The 26,623-nt window shown below is 44.6% G+C and overlaps 1 protein-coding gene across 1 annotated transcript in view; it reads left to right on the top strand.

Moving 5' to 3' along the window:
• ALPK2 (alpha kinase 2) overlaps nucleotides 1–26,623 on the top strand; it is a 153,312-nt gene continuing 126,689 nt past the window's right edge. Inside the window, exons 1-3 of the mRNA XM_006139928.2 lie at nucleotides 1–256; nucleotides 17,309–17,436; nucleotides 24,096–24,213. Coding sequence (XP_006139990.1) covers nucleotides 17,328–17,436; nucleotides 24,096–24,213 — 227 coding nt within the window. The 5' untranslated portion in view covers nucleotides 1–256; nucleotides 17,309–17,327. The remainder of the gene's footprint in view (nucleotides 257–17,308; nucleotides 17,437–24,095; nucleotides 24,214–26,623) is intronic.

The raw sequence follows: 26,623 nt of genomic DNA, 5'->3' as shown, positions 1-26,623 counted from the left end.
ATGACCTGCTTCATTCAAGGGCAGGGGAAAAATGCTGTCCTTCCAGAGCTTCCCTGGACACGATTCTCCCTCATAGGGAGCTATGAGCTTTTTCTGAAAACAGACCCAATTCCATGGGAGGGGCCCTGAGCCCTGAATTCCTTTGAATCTCTGTCCCGGGAACAGGGACATCTAATCAATGCCTCACACACAGCCTGGAGAGCTCTCAGCCCAGCCAGCCCGCCTACAACGTCCCTTGGACAAAGAATATTGAAAAGTAAGTATGTAGACTTCAGTTTTTACCTAAAGAATGGCTGCGCTTTAAATATATCTAGTTGTTTACATTTTCTTCAACAAAGGCCAATGCAGATCATTTCTTTGTGGACTGGAACAAAATGAAATGGGTCAGGACTCTGGGGGATATCTGGGTATACAGAGTTTGAAAGTGATCAACATTTCATAGACTTGTAGCTTAAGCCCATAATGACCCTTTGGGAACATTATTGTATTTGAATGTTTGTTTATTCTGACTTGACAGTCATTAAGATAGTTTCTTTTGCATCGTGTTTGTCCTAGCAATGAGAAAAAACAAACACAGAGGATGACTCAAGGGAGCGATTTGTAACTCTTCGTAAAGTGACATGGACAATTGAGGCAGCTGCCCAGGCAACTCAGGCTGCAGACTCCTCATCCTGAGCTGCTTGAATATTTTAGTCAAAAGTAATTATTTTTATTTTGGATTATGTGAATACTTGAAGGTCTTCCCTTGCTGGATGGGCTCAACAGGTGATGCAAATTGCTAAAAGTTGATGGGGTATTTCAAAATGGCTGACGCAGTCATTCATCAAGTAGTTACATGGAATTTTTTTTTTTTTTAATCTAAGGCAAAAAGTCAGTGTAAAAAAAAAAAAATCCATCGATAAAGCGGCACCCCTGTCATGTTGCGGTTTAATAAACACATCTAAACTTTAAGGCCACTGATTAAAGGTGTCAGTTACAGACATCTAGCAATCATTTAAAAATAGATAAAAGCAAGAACAGCATTTAGAGCTGCTTGCTCTAATTATTTTCTCTCCGCAGCCTGCTCCTTAAGTAAAGGTAGCCTTTGTTGCTGAAGGTTCATTAACCAGGAATGAATGGGAAGTCATTCTCACAGCTCCACGGATATGTGATATGTGTTATAACAGCCTACCAGCTAAGGGTAAACTGACTGAGGTTTTGCTTTTTTTTGTTTTTGTTTTTTTTTTTTTTTTGCTGTGAGGCTTCTAAATCGAAACCTAGGATGTGTGAGCTACCTTCTGACTCAATTACTCGGCAAACCCTGTATCAGAAGCACTCATGGCCTTTAACATGTTCCGACCTTGGAAACCAGGATTTAAAACTAACTAAATGTATTTGAGATCCCGAATCACATGGCTCTGTGGAAGTTTTTACAAACGGTTTGATCCCAATTTGGGGAGTTTTTTTTTTTTTTTTTTTTTTTTTTTTTTTTTTTTTTTTTAGGTAGGCTGACATTCCTGTTTTTATTGCCTACAGAGTGTGTTGCCCTAATTTCCTTGGATTTTATCAGCCTCGTGCACACTAGCAGTTAGATGTCAGCCCAGGCAGAGTGGATGAAGTGCAGCGAGTATCCTAAACTGCGTGGAGACGGTGAAAGTAGAGGGTGGCCCTAAGGAAGAAAACCTGAGCTTTCGAGCCCGATTTGGAATCAGCTCCTGACTCTAGTTTTGCAAACTTTCTGAACCCCAATGTTCTCATCTGTAAAGTGAAGATAACCGTATCTGCTTTAACAGGATTGATGAGCCAGTTTGATAAGTAAATATATCAGAAGTATCTGTCATGTTGCAATTTAAAAAAAAAAAGTTCTTCATCTTGATTAATTAAGTTTCACTCCGGGACCAGCAGGTTGTATAGTAGCTATGGTGCTGGACTCGCATGTGGTTGACTATGGTTCGAGTCCCAGACCCAGTGGCTTGAAATTCATGCCAGGCATGTGTGTGAGTGTCTAAAATCCTAAAAAGAGAATGGAGGAGAAGGGATTGCGGCATGACCATCCCCCCTGGGGGGTGATTTCTTGCTTTCTGTCTCTCCTACGAGCACATGCACCCTATAGCAAAAATCTCTAAAAAACAACAACAAAACCACTTCACTCTTTGCTTCAGGAAACTTCAGGAAACAAAACCATGATAATATAAACTATATAAAGCGAGACTACCTACCCATTATTGACATCAATGCAATGATTAAATATAACAAAGATTCGATTCTTTAAGAAAATTGTGTACTTAGAAACAATGTCCTAGAAAGCAAAGTAAGAATGTATTTGTGATAAATAAAAAAACATTTTTATGGAAACAGTCATCTCAAAAGAAAGGTAGAGATTTATCATCACCCATGAACGCTTTTTTTTTGTTTGTTCACTTTTTGCCGAAGGGCATATTCACTCACCAGAGAGACAAAGGGAGAGAAAGTGAGAAATCACCCCTCAGGGGGTTGGCTATCCTGCAATCCTTTCTCCTTAATTCTCCTCTCAGGATTTTGGGCACTCACACACGTGCCTAGTGTGGTTTTCAAGCTACCAGGTTCGGCACTTGAACTGTGGAGTCTGTATGTGGGAATTCAGCACCTTAACCAACATGCCACCTGCTGGCCCCTGAAGAATGCTTTGTATTGTATTTATTTATTTATTTATTTTTTAGAGAGAGCTTTTTGCTATAAGAGATGTGCACTTGCCAGAGAGACAGAGAGACAGAAAGTGAGAAATCACTCCCCGGGGGATGGCCATGCTGCAATCCCTTCTCCCCCATTCTACTCTCAGGATTTTGGGCACACATGCACATGCACCCAGTGTGAGTTTTAAGGCACCATATCCAGGTCTTGAACTGTGGGAGTCCAGTGATATAACCATTAGGCCATCTGTTAGTCCCAAAGAATGCTTTTTAATATATACTAGTACCATATTTAAGTACGAGTGCTCAGGAAGCCATGGAACGGAGGGAAGGCAAGTCTGTGTACACAAGAGGATGTGCCTGATTACTAAGAACGCTATGAAAACTAAGGCACCAGCCCAGTCCTCCTCAAAGACGACAGCTGAGCCTTGCATTGATCAAACATAGTCACTGCAGAGAGGTCAGGATGGGAGTGGAGATGAGAGCTCTCCGGAGTGGACTAGCCATTGATGGAACTCAGCAGAGACCAGAGCTGGGTGCCCTCTCAGGGACGGTGTTGTTTCTCGTCCAGGGATCACACGTGGGCTGGATTGAAGGTCAGTGATTAGTTCACGATGAACAGCATGCTCCCTTGTTCTGGAGTGAGAGTGAGTCAGGCCTGAGAGAGGGCAGACAGAAATCAGTCATGAGCTGGTGGGGTAGCTGTGAAGAACTTTAGTAGATGTTTTTCTTGTTGCTCGTTTTTATTGAGATACCCTTCGACCTGTGCCTAGACACACCAGAGCACCTTGATAAATTATTTGCTCTAGTTACTGATAGGTTCACAAGGAGCCCTATTATTTTGGGCTTAATTCTGCCAAGAAGAACAATTGGAAATGCAGATATGTAAATTAAAAATACCTGGGAGAAATTGTCATGTTATTTGAGGAATGATGAAAATGAAAACAACAACAATAGCAACAACAACAAAAAACATTAACCCAACCATCAGGAGAGCAAAGAACACCTAAGACTGTTTAGAGCCCTGGTAAATCATTGGCTAGACTAATCAAGAAAAACAGAGAAAGGAATCAGATAAAATCAGGAACAAAGCTGGCACTATTACAACCAATATATTTGAAATACAAAAAAATCCTAAGAGAATACTATGAGCAACTATATGCCAACAAACTAGAAAACATAGATGAGAGGGACAAATTTCTGAACATGTGCAAGTTACTAGATTGAGTCAGAATGAACTAGAAAGCCTGGACGGAATATCAAGTGAAGAGCTTGAAACAGCCATAGTCTCCCAATGAAGAAAAGCCCAGGTCCAGATGGCTTCGCTTCTGAATTCTATGAACACTGTTTCGGTAGCCATTATTGGAATTTCTGCATGTGCACACCCACCTGTCATGGCCCATGTGAACAAAACTTTGGCCATCAGGAGACTTTGGTCATCAGATCAAGAGATGGATGCCAGGTTGGAGAGAAGCTCAGTTCTGGAAGTTCAGAGCTGGGTACACTGACCCCCTATCTCTCGAGGGAGAACCACTCCATGGTTGTATTGTCACATCTGGGGCAGAACAACTCACCTTGGTCTTTACTTGATCTCCCATCCTGCTCTTTCCTAGCTGGGTGCATTAGCACCTCAATCCCTAGTTTAAGACCTTCCTTTGAGTCCAGTGGTTCTCAAACTTTCAGATATAACACAGAAGATTCTAGATTAAAACACAGGTCTCTAGACTCCACTTTTGCAGTTTCTAATTCTGAAGTTCCCAAGAATTTCTTTCTCGTCCACATTCTGAGGTAGTACAAGCTGATGGTGTGGTACTCTCTGAGAACCACTGTGTTAGCCATGTCTTTGGCCTGAAATGACTGCAGAAAATCTATTTGTGTTTGTTCTTTTTGATCACTAAATTTGCCTTATTTTTCAGAGATGTTAAAGGAATAGATAAGGATGTGCTTTCTAGTGCTGAGAAGAACACATATGGGAAACCTATCAGGAACCCACAGGTCAACAGTTCAAAGTTCAGTTGTCTGGGGGATACTGCACTGGTACCCAGTCTGTTTATTTCTGCTGAGAATTGATATTTGTTTAAGGAGATGTTAGTAGTTAAGGTAGGGATTTGAAAATTGGTGGTATTTGAATAGATAGGGGTGGCAGGTAGTCCTTCTGGGAATAAGAAAAGTAAACAAAATCATGGCAGGTGGAAAGAGGATGAATATGGAAATCAGAAGTTGGTTTGCTTGAACTAGGCATTTTTTAAAAAATACGTTGAATCACTGAATTTTCCACCTAAATTTTCCCAGCATAAATACACTACACAGTAGTCCATGTGTATGTTTGTCTGCTCTTCATTCATCATCATACATGTTATCATCAAGAGACAATCCTCCCATTTCTGTATCCCTTAAATGCCTTGTCTCTCTATTTTTCTCCTCGATTCCCTTCCTCTCACCCTCGTCCACCTCCCACCCGCCTTCCACACTGTCTCCAGTATCCACAACATTCTCCACGTTTCTATATCCTCCAATCTTTCAGTTTCTACCATAGAGTGTGAACATTCAATATACATTAAGTGGAGACATACAATGTCTTTCTGCCATAGTTTGGCTTGCTTTTTATAGTTCTCTGCAGTACTCTCTTAGGGAAGCATGGTTTCATTAAGTCTTCTAATCTTAAATCTATTACTTCTCTATGTAACTTGGTCATAACTTGGTGTCCAACACAGGGATTTAGAATGAAGGACCAAAGGCAGAAACTTCAGGCACCACACCTTGGTGGCAACTCCAAGTTTTCCCTCTTTGGAGAATGTTTACTTATTTATTTATTTAAGTTTTTTTTCGTTCATGATAGATTGCGTGTGCAGGTGTGTGAGAGTGAGAGAGCAGAACCAGCTACAGGGTATGCTCACGGGGTCTGGTCACACCTCCACCCACTTCCTTCAGCCCTCCAGTCCGTTAGATCCTGGGCACGTGAATGAGCCCCTAGTGTGTTCCAGACTGACTGGGCTGGGGACCACGCTCTGCACGTGGGACCTGGCTTCTCTTACACAGGGCATTACCGCTGCTCTGTGGAGCTAGCCTAAGAACGCTTCCTTTAAATGGGACCACACGGTGCAATCCTGTGGAATTTCAGGCATCAGACAGTTTGAGAAACCTTGGGCTTTCCTTTGTCTCACTCCCTGCCTGGGACTGACCCTGGCTGTAGTTAACTGAGCCATATTGAATCTACCACCTTTCTGTTTGTGGAGTCAGGGAAAACCACTTGGGAGGCAGGTGGGGAAGGGTGGACAGGTTGCAGTGGACAGTGCTCCTCTCACCTCTGCCACTTCTACCAGCACCCTTCACCCCTGCCATCAGTGTCTCTAGAGAAACTTTTTAATCAAATGCCTCTACTTCCTTTATTTTCTGAAAGTTTTTTTTTTTTAAATCATTATTTATCTAATCTTGTTTTAGTAAGTAAAGTATGCTTTGGGAATTAGGAGGATTGCACTCAACACTGAGCTCCTCCAACTTGTAGTACCGTAGCCAAGGTCTCATCGGTTGAGAGGTAGGCCAATTCCAGGGGAAAATATCTTAACTTGTCTGAACTTTGAACCAGCCCCATCCCGAATCTTCAAAGTAAATCCTCTCCCCTCTGCCACTTCTACCACCCCCCTTCCCCCCTGCCATCAGTGTCTCTAGAGAAACTTTTTAATCAAATGCCTCTACTTCCTTTATTTTCTGAAAGTTTTTTTTTTTTTAAATCATTATTTATCTAATCTTGTTTTAGTAAGTAAAGTATGCTTTGGGAATTAGGAGGATTGCACTCAACACTGAGCTCCTCCAACTTGTAGTACCGTAGCCAAGGTCTCATCGGTTGAGAGGTAGGCCAATTCCAGGGGAAAATATCTTAACTTGTCTGAACTTTGAACCAGCCCCATCCCGAATCTTCAAAGTAAAAATGCTGCCCAGGACTAACCTTATGACTAAAGGAAGAGTTAGAATGACTGTAGAGACTGGGGCCAGCAGCTGGCGTGGTGATTAAGGTGATGGACACTCCCATATGGCCGACCATGGTTCAAGTCCTGGACCCCCTGAGGGATACAAGGATTCAACAGGCAGAGAAAGTATCCTTTGAATACAAGAAGTTGAAAATCAGAATCAAGAAACCTGGACTCCACTAGCAGGCTGTGTGACCCTAGAAAAATCACTTCCCCTGTCTGTTTTTCAGGTGCATTTTCAATCATAAAATCAGAGAAGGTACTAAATTCTTGCACTGGTTTCATTTCATCTCGAGCTACTATTTTAGCCCTCCCTTAGAGAATTGGAAATTGCCACTAACTTTAAATAGCGTGGGAAAGACTAACTCACCTAAAAAACGTAATAGTCAAAGTTAATCTAGAAAGCAGCAGCCAGCTCAGCATTCAACAAGTCTGTGTGACAGGGTGCACCCAGCCCACCCCTGGGAACATGGGGTGTCACTATTAATATAGAAAAATGAAGCTCTCTTTGTTTATTAAGGAACATGTATAAATACAAAATATCCAAAAAGAAATACAGAGATGATCACTGTCCTCAACAGAGAAGATCAGCTGTCCTTCGCCCCCCCAGACCATCCCAGGGTCAGCCAGGCTACCAGTTGCATGTTTATTTTTGGAGTCGTTATACATATAAATAAGTATATTAGATCCCTACTCTCGGTCTTCCCCCTCTTCCTTTTGCTTATACAGATGATAGTATTCTCTGCATGTTATACGTTATTTCACTTAACATATCTTGGAGATTATTCCATATCAGTACATACAGAATTGTCTCTGTTTTTTAGAGTTTTTTGTTTGTTTGTTTGCTTTTGCTATAGGGTGCATGCACTTGCTGGAGAGACAGAAAGCAAGAAATCGCCCCTGGGGGATTGCCACACCACAATCCCTTCTCTTCCATTCTCTTCTCCTTTTCTAAGAGTGAAATGGAATGATTTTTTCGTTGTTGAAATTGACTAAGTTGCATGATGGTCACCATAGATGTGTTTTAGAGCACTTTGTCACCCTCTGGGAAAAAAGATCCCTCACGTCCAGTACTGCTATGTAGTGTTCACCACACCTCCCACACGCCCAGCAAGCCCTAATCCACTTCCGTTCTCCAGCCTCTCCTACATCTCATACACATGAAATCATACACTACGGGTCTCTGCAGCTGGCCTCCTTCACCGAGCATGAGAAGAACGTGTTGATGTTCATCTATGTCATACCGCGTGTGTGAGATGTGTGTGAGTTGTTCCTTTTCCCTGCTCAGAAACATCCCCTCGCGTGGCGAGGCCACATTCATCTCTCTATTCACTAATGGAACATTTAGGTGTTTTCAGTGGATATTCAGGTTGTTTCTAAATTGTGGCTGTTATGAATAATCCTGCAAACAACGTTTGTATGCAAATCTTTGCGTGGATACATGTTTCGTTTCTCTTTGCAAGCTTACTAGAAGTGGGGTTGCTGGGTTATTTGGTAAATTTATATGTAACTTTTTATGAAACTACCCAACTGTTCTCCAAAGTGTCTCTGTACTGTCTTCACACTCCCGTCAGCCATGTGCGAGGGTTTTAGTTCTTTTCCACTTCCTCCTCAACATTCGCTGTCTATTTTATGACAACTGTCTTAGTGGGTATAGAGTAGTATCTCATTGTGGTTTTCATCTGCGTTTTCCTAATGGATAATGATGTTAAGCATCTCTTCGCATGCCTGGTTTTCTAACCTCTATTTCTCACGTACAACTCTAAAATCATACCCAAGAAAGAGCAATATTTGGACTCCCATAAGCCCGGATTCCTATCTCAGCTCTACCATTTGTGGGCCATGATAATTTGGCTTGTTATGTCAACTCTTTAAAAAATATATTTAATTAAATTATTATTTTTTTAATTTGACCAGCAAGAGAAAAAGAATGTGAGATAGCAAGCCACCAGGTCGGGACCCAAACTGTGGTCTTAAAGTTACTTAAGCTTCCAAATCATTCTCTCTGAAACAGGAAGGAACACCCACCAGGCAGGTTTTTTGTGAGGATTCAATATGCTCTTGCCTAGGAAGTGCCAACACACAGTAGGTGCCTAAAACTCATGCATTGTCCTCCCTAAGTCCCCACCTTCTCCCCACCATAAACCCAGAGCTCATCTTTGGGGAGGGAACTTCTCCTGATATGGGCCAGTGTATTAAGTGACAGCGGTGCAGAGTTTACATCTCCAGTTGCTCGGATGGCAAATTCAGAAGCACAATCGCCACCGGATTAGGCTGGGTAATAAGAACTAATCCCTCCTGTCCCCAGTGAGGAGGCACTCACTACTGCTGGCTCCCCTGCCTGCTCCGTAATTGCTGGGCACCCGGGCTCTGCCTGTGGGCTGGGAGTTCATCCCTGAACCATGCAGCTGACAGCAGGCTGCTTGCTGACAGCCCCCATCCACCGCCACCCACTATCTGTGTTGGGGCAGATCAACAGAAGAAAGCTCGGCATCAACTGTTTTAAATGTCCCATGACTCTCCTGTAGCCTTTTATGTGTTCTCCATTAGATTGAGAGTCCTATTATTTTTGTCATTTTGCCTGTGTTATACCCAAAGCCACCGATAGCCCCTATCACTTAAGTAATGCTTACTGTACTCTTTTGAAGAGCTTTATACAGACTGATTCCCGTAATTCTCACAACAGCCAGATGAAGTACATTCTATTGTTCTATTCATTTTATATCAATATCAATAGACAAAGACACCATAACAGAGAGAAGGTAAGTTAGTAAGTAAGTGGCAGAACTAGGATTTGAACCCAGGCCGCATGGTATAGGAATCTGTGCCCTTCATCACCATATCATTCTGCTATTCTGTTGGGGGACCTGCTCATATTAGAATATACATTATAGGGCATGGTGGCACCCGTCCTATGGAATATACATTATAATGTAGTATATGAATGTCTCCTATCTAGCAATGCCATTTCTTGGCATCTAGTTTCTTGACATCTGGTTTTGAAAACAACTTTTGTGCTCAAGAAGGTATGTGCTAGCATGTTCTCTGAGACATATTTGTAAGTCTGAAGTATTCTGGCCAAGCTATACATTATTAATGCCAGAGCAGCTTCAGTAGGGCATTGCCATACTATGAAATGCCAATGGTATCTGGCAGTTTTTAAAAAATGATGTAGCCCTAGGGGGACGAGCAGTTGGCATAGTTGCTACATCATGGACTCCCATGTAGTTGACCACTGTTCGAGTCCCGGACCTGGTGGCTTATACTCACGCTGGGCTCATGTGCATGCATGCCCAAGATCCTGAGAGGAGAATGGAGGAGAAGGGATTGCGGTGTGGCCATCCCCACGGGGGCGAATGTGTGTGATTTCTCGCTTTCTGTCTCTCTGTCTCTGTCTTTCTGGAGAGTGCACACACCCTATAGCAAAGATCTCTCAAAAAAAAAAGATGCAGCCCTTTATGAATTAAATTGACATCATGAGTTTCCCAAAAGGTATTATTATATAATTATTAATTATTAAGCAAATGATTAATTATTAAATATAATAAGCCAATTGCAATGAAAGCATATACAATTTAATGCCATACATATAATAAAATTATTATGCACTTCGATGATTGCATTAGGGTACTTTGACAGACTGGAAAAGAATAAAATTGAAGTATAAGTTTATTTTGGTGCAAAAATTCAAAAACCATGCATTTTTAAAGTAATACATTTTTCCATGAATTTTGTTTTTATAGTTTGTTGAGAGAGAGAAAGAGACAGCACCCCGACAGGGACCTGATGCCAAGATCTACCCTAGCTCCAACCAGCCCACATGTGCCTAGTACACTCAGGGAGGTCCTTGGACTTGAACTAGCAATCTTCCATGTGGGTCTGCCATACAGAGTGCTGTGTTTTACCACTATGCCATCATTTGGCCCCTCTATGAACATTCAGAGACTCAAATGTGTAACGAATAGGTAATGCCTAAAAGGATATCAGATCTTTCCTCTTGAGAATGTACTGAGAGAGCAGGATGAAGCTTGTGAAGGATTTTAACCTTTCCATGTTAAAAACAATTTTTTTTTACATACACATGAATGTATCCATTTAAGATATGTATAACTAAAGGTAAGTAAAACTTAAAACAATTATTTTTATTTGAACTTCTCTTGGCCATGTTAGATCTGGCTCCTTTAATCACTGTGCTAAGATTCTCGCCCTGAATGTAAAGGAAACTTAGTAAGAAAGAAACTCGTGGGACCAGCAGTTAGTGTAATGGCTATGTTGCTGAACTCCCATGTAGTCGACCGTGGTTCTAGTCCTGGACGCAGTGGCTTAAACTCACACCAGGCGCGTGTGCGTGTGTGCCCAGGATCCTGAGATAAGAATGGAGGGGAAGGGATTGTGGGTGGCCATTGCCCCCGGGGGAGGATTTCTCACTTTCTGTCTGTCTGTCTCTCTCTGTCTTTCTGACAAGCGCACGCGCCCTATAGCAAAAACCTCTTCAAAAAAAAATAAAAAGAAAGAAACTTGTCATAAACCTACAGCTAACAAGAAAGAAAGAGAGAGAGAAAGAAGGAAAGGAAAAAAAAAGAAAGAAGGAAGGGAGGGAGGAAGGAAGAAAAAAGAAAGTAGAAGAGGGAAAGAAAGACAGAGGAACAAAAGCAGGCGAATCCAGTGTATTCTTTCCAGTTAAGATGTTGTCTCTCCAAGGTTGTCTGTGAAGCCCTCCACACCCCCTCCATTAAGACCAATAATTCCGTATCGATTGCTCCTGTGTAGCAGAGAATGATAAATCTGTCGTCAGGGTTCTCACCTTCAGAGAAGCCACGGAACATGAACCGCGGCCTGACTTAGCTGTCCTTGTTCTTTCCAGAGTACAGTCAGTGCCCTGTGGCTGAGACAGTGGTAACCGAACTGTGTGAGTCAGCCCGTGCGTGTTTGTCAGTATTTTCACATGTGGGACAACACTGTCAGGAAGTAGTCAGGAGGGAGGAGTCACAGCTGGCTGGCCAGGTCCTCAGCGTCCACCTGACTCCAGACAGCTTACAGGGCCCTCTTCTCCCTCTTCACCCACGGCAGTGATGCAGGAATGGGAGGAGTCATGCTCTGTAAATTACTATTACAGGAGAGTATTACCCCAGGAGATAGTTTTACATGTTCATTGCTATATCACTGAAAAAAAAAAAATCATTGTGGTAACCCGCAGCAGAAAAGGAAATTGATGAAACAAGTGACGTCTTTGCTTAAAGTCTACTGATTACCATAATGAAAACTGATTATGTAGAAGATTCGGGGAGGCAACCCCCTATGCTATTGGAACCCTCAGAATGGCGTTATCATCATCCCTTTTGACAGATGGCTCAGCGCTTGACCAATGTGAACAGCAGAGCTAGCTGTAGGTTGTCCCTGGCAGGTGACAAAGCCTGGGTTGGCCCACCATGTTCTGCCGTCTCCGGGTCATCATGAGAGCATTCTCTAGCCATAAGACATATCCCGTCCCTCACCCGCGTTGTTTGAGTCACTCTCCTAGGAAAGCGGAGAGTTGGGGTGGCCATCCTTTGGTCCAGCAGCTGCTCCTGAGAAGTACTGTAGATTGGCCCAAGAAGGAATGAAGTCCCGACACAGAGCATGTCGTGGATGGGCCTTGGAAACATTATGCTAAGCATCGTTCTATTTATATGAAAGGTCCATAGAGATAAAAATCATTGGTATGGGCTGTGTATGTTTGGGGGGGTGGAGTGGGAATGGAGACACAGAGCTGAAAGCTGAGCGATGTGAGTGAGCAGGGATTCTTTGGGGGGTACTGAGAATATGCGAAGGTTCATTGCGATCGTTGCACAATTCTGAATACACCGAAAGACAATGAATTGTATACTTTACATGACTGAATTGTATGGTATGTGGATTATATCCCATTAAAGCTGGTTTTTTAAGGCCTGGCTTCATAGTGCAGTAGTTACAGAAGCCAGACCTCACATGGCTGATCGCAGTTTGAATGCCGGCCATGGAAGCTTGAAAAACATGCTCGGTGTGTGTGTGTGTGTGAGTCTAAAATCCTGACAGAAGAGGAGGAATGGAGGAAAAAGGGTTGCAGTGTGACCACACCCTACAGGGGAATACTTTCTTTTCTTAAAAAAAAGTATACTTTTTTTTCTTAAAAGTATTCCACCAGAGAGACAGAGACAGGCAGAGAGATAGAAAGTGAGAAATCACCTTGTGTGTGGGGAGGGGTATGGCCATGCTGCAAGCCCTTCTCCTCCACTCTCCTCTTGGGATTTTGTGTATGCAAAATATTTTATGTGTTTCAAGTCACCGGGTCCAGGACTTGAACCGTGGTCAGCCTTGTGGGAGTCCAGCAACGTAACCATCATGCCATCTGCTGGTCCGAAAAGCTGTTTTTGTTTTGTTTTTTTTTTTAAAGAAATATTGAAGAACAGTTGTGTATCCTCCAGGTCAACACGTGTTTCCAACTTGAAACCATATTTAAAAAAAAAATTTTTTTTTTGGAGAGGTTTTTGCTATAGGGCGCGTGTGCTCGCCAGACAGACAGAGAGAGACATAGAGACAGAAAGCAAGAAATCACCCCCCAGGGGGGATGGTCACGCCGCAATCCCTTCTCCTCCATTCTCCTCTCGGGATCTTGGGCACGCACGCACACGCGCCCGGCGTGAGTTTTAAGCCACCGGGTCCGGGACATGAACCGCGGTCGACTACGTGGGAGTCCAGTGACATAGCCATTACGCTAACTGCTGGTTCCCTTGAAACCATATTTTTATATTTTTGCCAGTCCTTGTTCCATAGCTTGTACTGAGTCAGGGACTGTAGATGAAAGCCTAAATACAATTTGCGCTACTCATTGTGAAGTGCCATTTTAAAAATTAAAATTGGACTTAGAGTGTATTCTTTATGCTAAATGTTTACATTATAAATATCAAGTTTTTAAAGACTTGAAGAAAAATTAGCCATAGAGCGCATGCACTCACTAGAGAGAAACAGAGAGAAGAATGATCCCCCCACCCCTGCCAAAGGACGTGGTCACGCTGCAATCCCTTCTCCGTTTCTGCATCCTGCCAGGATTTAGGATATGCTTGCACACATGCCTGATGTGTTTGTCAAGCACTGGGGCTGGGATTCGAATTGCAAGGTTGAATATGAGGGATCCAGTGCCCATAACCATTAGGCCATAGGACTCGCCTGAGAAATACAAACATTTCCTCTTAAATCTACAACTCTACCTTCCCTCAGCAGCTTGCACCTGTAAAATGGGGTAAATAAGTGCACGCCGGGCCAGCAGGCGGTGCAGAGCTTAAGGCTGGATCCCTCATGGCCGACTACGCAGTCTGAGTCCAGACTTGGCAGCTTAAAAAACGCACTGGGCATGTGCCCCCAAGTTGTTGTATTTAAACAAGTCGTATTTAGGGACCAGCAGGTGATGTGGTGGTTAAGGCACTGGACTCCCACTGGTTGACCCCAGTTTGCATCCCAGACCTGGCAGCTTGCTTTCTCACTTTTCCTCTCTCTCTCTTTGTCTCTCTCTCTGGTGAGCACGTGTGCCCTGTAGCAAATTAAAAAAATAATAATGACAAATAAAATTAAATAAACGGTTCTTAAAAAAAAATAAGTTGTATTTAAAGAAGTCCTGTAACCACAAATCATTGAAAATGTAATTCAAGTCTCACGTAAAGAACGTGGGGGCCAGGCAGCAGTGCAGTGGGATTATGACACGGCGAGGCGATACCACATAGGAAGATTCCCATTCAAGTCCTGTGACCTCCCTGACTGTAAGCACGTGCTTACCCGTGATCCAGGGCTGACTGAAGGCTGGAGATGAACTGTGACATCAAGACTCTTTGGGGGTGCTCTCTCTCTTTCTCTCTCTCTCTCTCTGTCTCACTCACAGAAGAATGATTTAAAAAGGATCCAATTCACAATCACAAACATAATTTCTGAAAGTCTTTTCAGTTCCTCTTACTTGATCTCCCACATATCCCTCAGAAGCTCTCGTACTGCTAAATTTCTCTCCCGTGTACCTTGCCCACATAAAGGAGCTTTCTTCCTTTCCGATGCTAACACATGCAGCTCCTTCAACTTCATAGCTCTTTCCACTGTTAGAGGGATTAGTTTACTCTCAGGTTAAAGGATATGCTTCCTGGATACACTCTTCTTGAGGAAGGGGACCAGCAGTTGGTGTAATGGCTATGTTGCTGGACTTCCATGTAGTCGACCGCAGTTCAAGTCTTGGACTTGGTGGCTTAAACACACCAGGCATGTGTGCGTGCGTGCCCAAGATCCTGAGAGGAGAATGGAGGAGAAGGGATTGCGGTGTGGTCATCTCCCCTGGGGAGTGATTTTTTGCTTTCTGTCTCTTTGTCTCTGTCTGTCTTTCTGGCAAGTGCATGTGCCCTATAAGAAAATCTCTTCACAAAAAAAAAAAAAAAAAAAAAAGGTGTGGTCTCCTAAATTAAGGTTTTTTTTTTTTTTCTTTTCCTCCAATATTCAGAGTGTGGGTATTTTGTGTAGGGTTAGGGTAGTTTGTGAACACTTTTTGTCTAGGGTATATGTGCTTGAGAGAGAGAGAGAGAACGCAACCCCCCAATGGGGGCATAGTCATGCCACAATCATTTTCCTTCATTTTCCTCCATTTTTCTACTTGGTCAGGATTTGGGGCATGTACTCACCAGGCATGTTTGTCAGGCCGTGAGAGCAGGACTCAAATTGCAATCGGCCAAGTGGGGTCTGGCTCCCCATGCATAGGACTTACCCTGCTCTGCTATGGAGCCAGTCTTGCCCATTGGGATGTTTTTAGGTGGTGGTGACATCTTAAGCTGTTATCAGGAAACTTGTCTCTGGCAGCCTGTCTCTTGGGATATCAGAGACAACTGAGGGAGGAGGAATTGTTTCTAAATGCTGAAGAAACTGTTACTGGCATCCACATGGAAAGGGGTTTCCCTTCCGTTAGACCGGCCCTTCCCACCAGGAACTCAGCACCGGCTTCTGTTTTAGCTCTGGGCCAACCAGATCCACCACCCGCAGGTCCTACCCGCCCCTTCAGGTCAGGCTAATCACACCACAGAGGGGTCCTTCCTTTTCTCAGAGTGTGTGTGATTTCTTTTGCAAGGTATGTGATTGATGCTCCCCTAAATAAGAAGCAGGTGCTGGGGGCCAGCAGGTAGTGTAGTGGTTACATGGCTGGACTCTCACATAGCTGACCACAGTTCAAGTCCCGGACCCAGTGGCTTAAAAACCATGCCAGGTGCATGTGTGTGCCTGCCCAGTATCCCAGGAGGAGAATGGAGAAGGGATTGCAGTGTGGCCACCCCCGGGGGGTGATGTCTCACTTTGTTTTTTTTTCCTTCCCCCTTTCCCTCTCTCAGTCTTTCTCTTTCACTCTAGTGAGTGCATGCACCCTAAGGCCAAAACCTAAAAAAAAAAAAAAGAGTCGGCTGCTATCTGGATAGGGAGCAGTGCTCTCTCCAAGTTGGGGCTCCGCCAAGGAGGGCTCAGCTGTGTGGTGCTAGTGCACCTGCAGGGTGAGCAGAAAGGAAAGGTCCTCCGGATCCAGATGGACCTGCATTCTTAGGGTGGCCCCCTGTTCACAAGCTGTGCCCTGCCGACTCCAGGTGCTGAAGACACTAAAGGTGTCAAAGGTATCCACCGCATTGCCCTGAAGTGCGTCCCCAAGGCAGCAGCCTCTGGGGCTGCATGATCTGGAACAAATTGTGAAACTCTCTGTTTCCTTATCTGTAAAACGTAAGAGGCATTAATAAACATCCTGAGGCCAACTGGTGGTGTGGTGGTTAAGGCTGCTTAATATGATCCCACGTGGTCAACTGCACAGTTCGAGTCCTGGGCCTGGCGACTTGAAAACCACGCTGGGCACACAACCGTGGGCACCCAAAGTCCCAATGGGAGGGAGTAGGAAGAAGGGATTGCAGCGTGACCATGCTCATGGGGGTGCTTTCTCTCTGGCAAGTACACATGCCCTCTGGCAAATAAAATTAACCTCCTGTAGGTCATTTAAAAGAGATGAAATGAGGTAAGGTATCTGGTGGCCGATCCACGTTTGGGGCCTGCTCATATCAGTGAATACATGCTTACTTAAAATGCCAGCCTTGCCACGGCCCTCCCCCAGGGCACTGTCTAGCGCTGAGAAGAAACAGTAGTTTCCTGATTTCAAAATATCACACACCTAGAGATTTGTTTGAATGTAATCAACTCCTGTTTTTGGAGGCAAGATGAAAAGATTTTAAGGAGGGAAAGAAAGAGGACAGAGAGGAGGTGGCAGTAACCGTAGGCTGGTGCTCTTCCCTGTCGGTCCAGGCTCCAGCTGCCCTGGGGTCTGCCTGGGCATACAGGACTAGTGGTTACCAGGGTGGCACCCCTCCCGAGCCCAGGAACCTCCGGCAGTGTTGTAGACATTTTTGACTGTTGTGCGTGGGGAGTAGGGAGTGCTACTGCATCTGGTGGGGAGAGGTCGGTGCTGTCAACCATCCTACGGTGACCAGGACAGTGCTACAACACGGACATATCCAGCCCAGTGCCAGCACCCCACGGGTGTGGGGAAGCCATGGAGGCCTTTCAGTCTGCCCACTGGCCTGAGTTCAGTCAGCGGGCACAGCTGTGCCACATGGTTTCTCAAATTCCTAGGAAGGTCAGAGAAATTCCTGCACGTGTGGTGACGTTGGGCGTTTTATTTTCCAGATTCATATGGCATGAAAGGATGACAGACTCGGGAGGGCCCCAGAGGCACACCCTCCGTTTTCTATCTACGTTGCTTTCCCAGAAGGTTCCTGAGAAGTCAGACACCGTGCTCCGCTGCATCATATCTGGTAACCATCAGGAGGTTAATAGCCCCGAGGTCTCCCGGCAGATCAGGTTTCCTGACTCACAAAGGCATTAGGAAAACGTCATTTGGGAAAATTACCTTAGAAATTTATTCTGAGTAATTAATGAAGCCATTACATTCGCTACGAGTTTTTCCTAGAGCATGTCTTCTAGTGACTTTGTGAATCCAAGTGATTTTCTTTCCTTTGCTACCGGTATGATTCTGGGATAGGCAACCCTCCCCTGGTTATTTTTTCCGAAAATACACTATTAATTTCCTGAGGCCCTCAGGAATGGCACGGGTAACTTCACTTCAGGGAGGGTATTGAGGTCTCTTTTCATGACCCTTGAACCAGTCTCCCCAAATTGGCTTTATCGGACTCCCCTGTGCTTGCCTTCTTCAAGCACGTGATGAGCAGTGAAAAGCGAAAACTGAGGTGAAGGGTGCCCAGAGGAGAAAAAGCAAAAGCCTGGAGTTCCCCTGGGAGTCTGTCTTCCGGGTTCTGGGAGGTTCTCTTTTCTTTTCTGGATTATGTTCATACTCTCGAAAACATGAAGGCACCAGTGGCATTTTCTGAAAGCTGACAAACACTCTGCCCTTGACTGTCCCCCTTTCTTAAAAAGAATTATTTATTTAAGTTGATTCGTTATTATTATTTATTTTAAAATTTGACCCAAGAGAGAGAGAAAGGAAAGTGAGAAAGCAAGCCATCAGGTTTGTGGCTTGAACCACAGTCAGCCACGTGGGAGTCCAGCACCTCAACCATCATGCATTGTGCCAGCCCTTTGATCCCTGTTTTAGAAGCCCAGAGAGAAGAGCCAGACTCAGAAACGGCTGTCCTTTACTGGCAGAAGTTGTAATAAAACCTGGTCTTCCTGGGGCCAGCAGGTGGCACAGAGGTTGGGGCAGCTGGATCCCACATGGCCGACTCTATGGTTTGTATCCTAGATCCAACAGCTTGAGAATTGCACCAGGTCAACATGCATGTGTGCCCAAAAGCCCAAGAGGAGTATGGAGAGAAGGGATTGCAACATGGCCATCTCTCCGGGGGTGATTTCTTACTTTTCCTCTCTCTGTTTTTGTCTTATAGCAAAAACCTTAAAACAAAAACAAAAACAAAAACAAAACCCTGATCTTGGGTCTAGTGGCTGGACCTCACTGTGCACTCAGCAACCCCAGGCTCAGAGCTGGCTTTTGTCCTGCTTGTCAGTTGTCGTGCTGACAGAAAGGCAGAGAGGCACAGGCTGACCTTGGGTCTTCAGGGCAGAGCGTGGTTTGTGTGTGTGCACATGCCCTAAGTGCGGCTGCCAGTCCCCACGCGTCAGCCAGACACAAGCTTCTGAAACTCTCGGAAGGCGGCTCTCAACCAGCGAGCTGCAAGGAGGTTCAAAAAACAAGGGGAAGATTTTCACACAAGGTTTCCAGCAAGTGGAGGGAGAAAAGAGAACCACCCACGAGGTTCGAGATACCACTTCCCTACGCAAGTCTCATTTCTGGCTGATTGCTCAGATCTATACTGCCCAAAGTCGGGGAAAACAGTCAGCCACTAGGAAATTGGGGGGACCAGTCAGCTCTGATCAGTCTGCATGAAAACTGGAGCCTGAGAGGTCAGAATGCGTTCTCCAGGCCTGCCGATGCATACGGGTACTTTGTTCAAAAAAGCCACACTCACTTAAAGGAGCAACGAAATGCTTCTTAAAAAAGAATCTAATAAAACTCACTGTAAGAGGGGCACAGACTGATGAGGACAGGCGAGCATGGATTACTATCAGCAAGCTCCTTACTGGTTTTTCAGGGAAGCCCATTTTTGGTGGTTCAGTCAGTTGCCTGTCAGAGGCTGAGCCACGCAGCTGTTGGAAAGGGACGTGTTCCTGCATGCAGGTCTGTCTGTTCCTAGCCCCAGGGACAGCTTTTCAGGCACTGACCTAAAAGAGAAGGCAAGGAGGAAGAACCCGCTGTTGCCAAAAAGCTCATTTGTGGCGTTGGCACAGAGGTTGCCTGGCTGGGAGAGAGACGGAGGGAGGAAGAGGGGCTCCGAGCATTCTCCAGTGCGGCCCAGGGCACAGGTCCCACGGTGGTACAATCACATTGATGTTTCTTGTTACCTTTCTGACCTCTTTTCTCTCTATTTTTTAAAAAAAATTCCAGGGACTGAGTGTACTTGCCAGAGAGAGACAGAGAGACAGAGAGACGGTATACGAGAAAGCCTTCACCCTCCGTAGGGGTAGCCACACTACCATCCTGTCTCTTCCGTTGCTCCATACTGTCGAGACTTGGGGCATTACAAACACACGTTACACCCAGTATTTTTTTTTTTTTTTTTTGGAGAGGTTTTTTGCTATAGGATGTGTGAGCTTGCCAGAAAGACAGAGAGAGACAGAGAGATAGAAAGCGAGAAATCACCCCCCAGGGAGGATGGCCACGCCACAATCCCTTCTCCTCTATTCTCCTCTCGGGATCTTGGGCACACACGCACACATGCCTGGTGTGAGTTTAAGCCACTGGGTCTGGGACTTGAACCGTGGTTGGCTACATAGGAGTTCAGTGACATAGCCATTACGCTAACTGCTGGTCACTCACCCCGTATGTTTTTTGAGCTCCCATGCCTGGGATTTGAACTGCATGGTTGGCTATGTGGACCTGGCTCCCTTAACCACTGGGCTATAGGCCATCCCCTGACCTTTATTAAAATAAATTTTTTTAAAAGTTTATTTATTTCTTTAGAGAAAGACAGACATTGACATCCTACAGGGTCCTCATGCTGCAGTCCACACCCCGTCTCTGCCGGCCTGGATCACAGGCATGCCCACATGTTCAGTAAGTCCCAGGGAGCCAGTTGTGTTACCACTGTGCCACCACCTGGCACCTCCTTTAGCTTCCCCTTTTCATGGTCTTGGAAGAACACTGAGTTCTTACCTTAGAGTCTCAGACCCAGGTGGCTTGTCAAAATACTGTATGGTAAGACAAAGGAGTTAGACAATGGTGCAGGGGTGAAACATTGGGAGGCTGACCTACTTGGGAGAGTTCTGGATTTGTACCCAGAGACCTCCCTGAGGTTGTCTGGTGCTCATGAGCCTATGGTCAGGGACTGGCTGAGGCTGGGAATGAATCTCAGCATCAATACCCTAGTGAGGGCATCTGTCTCTTGCTTATGGAAGAAATAAATAAACTTAAAAAAAAATCAAAAAAGAGGAGCCAGCATGTAGAGCAATGGTTAAGGTGCTGGACTCCCACTTGGCCAACAGTAGTTTGAGCCCCAGACCTGGTGAGTCGAAAATCACACCAGGTTCATGTGCATGCTTGCCCAAAATCCTGAGAGGAGAATGGATTATAAATAAATAAATAAAGCCAGAACACAAGAATGCTCCAGAGCTGGATTCAGAATGGTGTACTGTTTCCAGACAACTGGGTTTCCCTTCCTATGTCTATGGCAAATTTTGATAAATTTTCAGTGATATCCAGCCTCCACGCTCTTTAGTGTACACTGAAAACTTCTTGCTCTTTCTCCTCTATTCTCCTCTCGGGATCTTGGGCACACACGCACACATGCCTGGTGTGAGTTTAAGCCACTGGGTCTGGGACTTGAACCGTGGTTGGCTACATAGGAGTTCAGTGACATAGCCATTACGCTAACTGCTGGTCACTCACCCCGTATGTTTTTTGAGCTCCCATGCCTGGGATTTGAACTGCATGGTTGGCTATGTGGACCTGGCTCCCTTAACCACTGGGCTATAGGCCATCCCCTGACCTTTATTAAAATAAATTTTTTTAAAAGTTTATTTATTTCTTTAGAGAAAGACAGACATTGACATCCTACAGGGTCCTCATGCTGCAGTCCACACCCCGTCTCTGCCGGCCTGGATCACAGGCATGCCCACATGTTCAGTAAGTCCCAGGGAGCCAGTTGTGTTACCACTGTGCCACCACCTGGCACCTCCTTTAGCTTCCCCTTTTCATGGTCTTGGAAGAACACTGAGTTCTTACCTTAGAGTCTCAGACCCAGGTGGCTTGTCAAAATACTGTATGGTAAGACAAAGGAGTTAGACAATGGTGCAGGGGTGAAACATTGGGAGGCTGACCTACTTGGGAGAGTTCTGGATTTGTACCCAGAGACCTCCCTGAGGTTGTCTGGTGCTCATGAGCCTATGGTCAGGGACTGGCTGAGGCTGGGAATGAATCTCAGCATCAATACCCTAGTGAGGGCATCTGTCTCTTGCTTATGGAAGAAATAAATAAACTTAAAAAAAAATCAAAAAAGAGGAGCCAGCATGTAGAGCAATGGTTAAGGTGCTGGACTCCCACTTGGCCAACAGTAGTTTGAGCCCCAGACCTGGTGAGTCGAAAATCACACCAGGTTCATGTGCATGCTTGCCCAAAATCCTGAGAGGAGAATGGATTATAAATAAATAAATAAAGCCAGAACACAAGAATGCTCCAGAGCTGGATTCAGAATGGGGTACTGTTTCCAGACAACTGGGTTTCCCTTCCTATGTCTATGGCAAATTTTGATAAATTTTCAGTGATATCCAGCCTCCACGCTCTTTAGTGTACACTGAAAACTTCTTGCTCTATAATAAGAGGGGAAAAAAATCCCAAAGAATGGGTGAAATTCCCCGGGGTTACACCAGATTAGCCAATTAGCAACACGCCCAGCTAATGATCCTCGGGGGAAGATGAATTCCTTCAGAGGGGAAAAAAGCTTCATCAATTTCTGTAATGACGTCAGGCATCCATGCACAATTCCAGCTGGGAAACCTTACTCTGAACTCCTTTACCCGCAGAAAAACGCATTTGCTCATCCGTCGAACAAATTCCTCTCTCTTTTGTACCCCAACACACACTCAACCTTGAGCACTGTTCAAGCATAATTTTCAGAAAGGTAAAGAGATTTCTATCAAATATAAAATGAACATCTCAGAGGTTTTATTTGGCCTATTAGTTGAAGAGGAATAGGACAGCATTAAAGCCTCAGAAACCAGGTATGCAGCTGTTGGTGTCCTCGAGCCTGCACGGACTGATGGAACCAACCACAACCTAAAATATTCAGAAATTTTCAAAAAGCTAAAATTGAAGTCGCCATGTTTCAAGTGCTATGCTGAATTCACGTGAAGTGAAGTGTAAGCACTGTATTGGGTATTGTAAGTAATCTAGAGATGTGTGTGGTTTGTATGCAAATGCTACTTACTATGTAAGGCACTTGAGCATTCGCAATCTGATATCCATAGGGAGTCCTGGAACCAATCCCCCACAGATCCGGTGGGAGAACTATACAGGCATTTCTTTTCCTTTATTTTTTTAAGATTCTTGCCACAGGGTGCATGCGCTTGCTGGGGACAGACGAGGAGAAAGTGAGAAGTCACCACCACCACCACTACCCGCCCGGGGGGAATGGCCACACTGCAATCCCTTTTCTTCATTCTCCTCCTGGGATTCTGAGCATGCACGCACATGTGCCCGGTGTGCTTTTCAAGCCTCCAGGCCCAGGACTCAAACTGTGGTCGGCCATGTGGGAGCCTAGCACGTTAACCACTGCAGCACTTGCTGACCCCAATATACATGATTTAGTAAAGAAATACTAGGATCAAATGATTGAGTTTATAATATTTTATAAAGCAAAAAAGTTATAACTTGTAGGATTATGTTCTCTGCTAGATGGAAATTATTTGCATCTTGATTAGATAAAAACCTACAAATTAATATATAACTTCACTAAATCTGAGAATTTTTAATCACTGGGTGAAATTAAGTACATTCCTCAAGATTGTTTCTGGATGTACAATATTATCCCGCAAGTACGTTCTTGGATAGGCCTTTATCCCATATGACCTGGAAAACATGCCTTCCTTATCTTCACCTCATTTCCAAATACTGGATCTTTTCTTATTTTTTTAGAGGTTTTTGCCATCGGGCACATGCGCTCGCCAGAGAAAAGGAGGGAGACAGAGACAGGGACGGGGAGAAAGAAAGTGAGAAATCACCCCCTAGGGGGATGGCCACACCACAACCCCTTCTCCATTCTCCTCCTGGGATCTTGGGCATGCACATGCGTGCGCCCACTGTGATTTTCAAGCCACCAGTTCAGGTCTTGAACTGTGGTCCACCATGTAGGACTCCAGCGACGTAATCACTATGCCATCTGCTGATCCCAGTCGTTTTTCTTAACAGCCCTCTGAGATACGGAGAGCATCTTCCATTTTCCATTCCTGCCCTCTGCCAGTCCAATTTTAGGTACTTAACATGCTCAATGGCGCTTACTAACACGTTTTTGCTCTAGGGCACGTGCGCTCGCCAGAAAGACAGAGAGACACAGAGAGATAGAAAGCGAGAAATCACCCCCCAGGGGGGATGGCCATACCACAATCCCTTCTCCTCCATTCTCCTCTCGGGATCTTGGGCACGCACGCACATGCACCCGGCGTGAGTTTAAGCCACCGGGTCCAGGACTTGAACTGTCGTCGACTACATGGGAGTCCAGCAACATAGCCATTATGCCAACTGCTAGTCCCACTAACACACTTGTATCAATAAGAGGAAACCTTGTCAATTCCCCAACTGACTATCTATCATGCTCATCCCTATTGCTTATTGCTCATTCTAGTTCATAGCTTCATGATGTTTTGCTAAAAATAAAGTAATAAAAATATTCTTTTTCTTTATCATCAGGTCAGCCCAAGCCAGAGGTAACTTGGTATAAAAATGGACAGGTCATGGACGAGTGTGGCATGGCTTCCAGTTATGAATTCTTTGGGAACCAGTATATTCACCTGCTACATATTCCTCGGTAAGTGGCGATGCCCTTGAGGGCTGTTTCCTAACATCCATATATCCTGTCAGGTGCCAGTTATTACGAGGTAAGGCCGTGGGACTGGCTTTGGTTTGCTTTTGAAGTCCTTATTTCAGTTGCTGTTGGCAGGCATCAGCTAAGGCCTCCAGCAATGACTACGTGCTGAGCTCTCTAGTAACTAATTATCATCCCCCTACTTTGCTGCCACTGACGGACTTAAACTTTATCTAGAACTTTATCAGACATTTTCATTCATCATTAGATGATTTTTTTATTTAATCTTTTTTCTCTCTTGAAAGTTAAAAATCAATAGCATACGAGGTCCCAGTCTCTGTGGTGCAGTTGGGGGCAGGTTGAACCTATAGAGCTGGTTCCAGTCCCTGCCTGCTTGCCCTGAAAACACCCAGGACTGTGTGCATCTTGAGAATCCTGGTGGGCCAGAGAATGGAAGGAAGGGGATCCACACATGGCCAAGTCTCTCCCTCTCTTTTGTGCAAATGCACATGCGCTATCATGAATAAAAGTGAACAAACCAAAAAGAACAAAAAGCAAAACAAACAAACCTAAAGAACTAATAAAAAAAAAAGAAAGAAAGAAAATATAGTAGGATCTCAGCACTGTCTTCTAATCGCCCATGCGTAAGAAGGAAGGAAGTGTTGGGGGCCAGCAGGTGGCCTGGTGGTTAGGGTGCTGGACTCCCATGTGGCTGACCACTGTTTGAGACCTGGGCCTGCTGACTTGCTTTCTCACTTTCCCTTTCTCCCTCTTGTCTCTCTCTGGTCAAATGAAAAAATAATAATAGGTAAAATAAAAGAATTCTTAAAAAAAAAAGCCATTAAAAAAAAAAAAAAAAAAAAAGGAAGGAAGCAACTGACCATGACTTGGCAGTAAGTCGTTGATGGTGCTACGGCTGGAAAACATACCTTATGACTTTATTTTGGAAAGTAGTGTGGTCTCGTGCTGCGGTTTCTGATTCTTTTTCTTTCCCCCGAGAACTCTTTGTTTGGATAAAATCAGGAAGCTCCACGCACGAGGTAGAGCAAATGAGGTAGGGAGTCTATGCTTTTGGTCCCCAGTGTTCCCGAGTCAGTCACTTGGTGTCGTTGCGGGGCTCTGAGGAGCCTGAGGGTTTTGCAGAGCCTCTTGTGTAAGTGACTCATGGGCATGGGTGTGTAGGACAGCATTGGGTCTGAGAATTAAAGAATAAGATTTGAGTTTGAATTCTGGTCAGTTATTTAACCTTTCTGAAACTTAATTTCCTCATCTGTAAAACAAAAGGGTTATTGAAAGAATGAAACGATTGAATGCTTGTAAAAGTTTTGTTGTATACTAATTGTTCTGTAAGCACTGGCTTTCTTATCTCCCCCTTCACTCTAGCTTAAAGTAAGGTCAGAGATCATGGCACCCTGCAGATGGCCTAATGGTTATGTTGCTGGACTCCCACACGGTGGACTGCGGTTCCCCCACCCGGTGGCTTAAAACTCATGCAGGGCGCATGCCCAAAATCCTGAGGAGAATGGGGGGTGATTTCTCGCTTTCTGTCTCTCTCTGTCTCATGTATGCACCATATAGCAAACTCTTACTTTGATTTTTTTTAAAGAAGTAAGGTCAGAGATCATTTTACAATGAATGCTTGACTCATCTGACGTCTATCATATCCATCTTGACATTCATGCTATCCATTTATCCGTCTATTTATTAATTCTTTAGATAAATATTCACCAGGCCTCAACCATATGCCCCACATTTTGCTTAATGCTAGAAGATGAGGTGAATAACACACACGTTGTCCGCACTCTCTCAAAAATTTGATTTCATGGGGACCAGCAGTTAGCATAATGGCTATGTTGCTGGACTCCCACGTAGTCGACCGCGATTCGAGTCCTGGACCTGGTGGCTTAAACTCACACTGGGTGCGTGTGCGTACATGCCAAAGATCCTGAGAGGAGGATGGAGGAGAAGGGATTGAAGCATGGCCATCCCCCCTGGGCGGCGATTCTTGCTTTCTATCTCTTTTTCTCTCTGTCTTTCTGGCAAGTGCATGCACCCTATAGCAAAAACCTCTCAAAAAAAAAAAAAAATTGACTTCATGGAGGCCAGTAAGTGGTGTGGTGGTTAAGACACTGAATTCTTACATGGTTGACTGCAGTTTGAGTCTTGGACCTGGTGGCTTGAAAATCATGCCAGGCATACATGTGCACGCATGCCCACAATCCCAGGAGGAGAATGGAGGAAAAGGGGTTGTGGTGTGGCCATTTGCCCCCTGGAGGATGATTTCTCATTTTTCCTCTCTCTCTCTCTCTCCAGTGAATGCACACATCCTATGGCAAAAAACTACAAAAAAAAAAAAAAAAAAAAAAAAAAAAAAAAAAAAAAAAAAAAAAAAAAAAAAAAAAAAAAAAAAAAA

Source organism: Tupaia chinensis, unplaced genomic scaffold (assembly GCF_000334495.1).
Source record: "Tupaia chinensis unplaced genomic scaffold, TupChi_1.0 Scaffold000012_1, whole genome shotgun sequence".
Classification (NCBI taxonomy): Eukaryota; Metazoa; Chordata; class Mammalia; order Scandentia; family Tupaiidae; genus Tupaia; species Tupaia belangeri.
The sequence above is the reverse complement of the archived record's forward strand: the minus strand, read 5'-3'. Positions and strand labels throughout refer to the sequence as shown.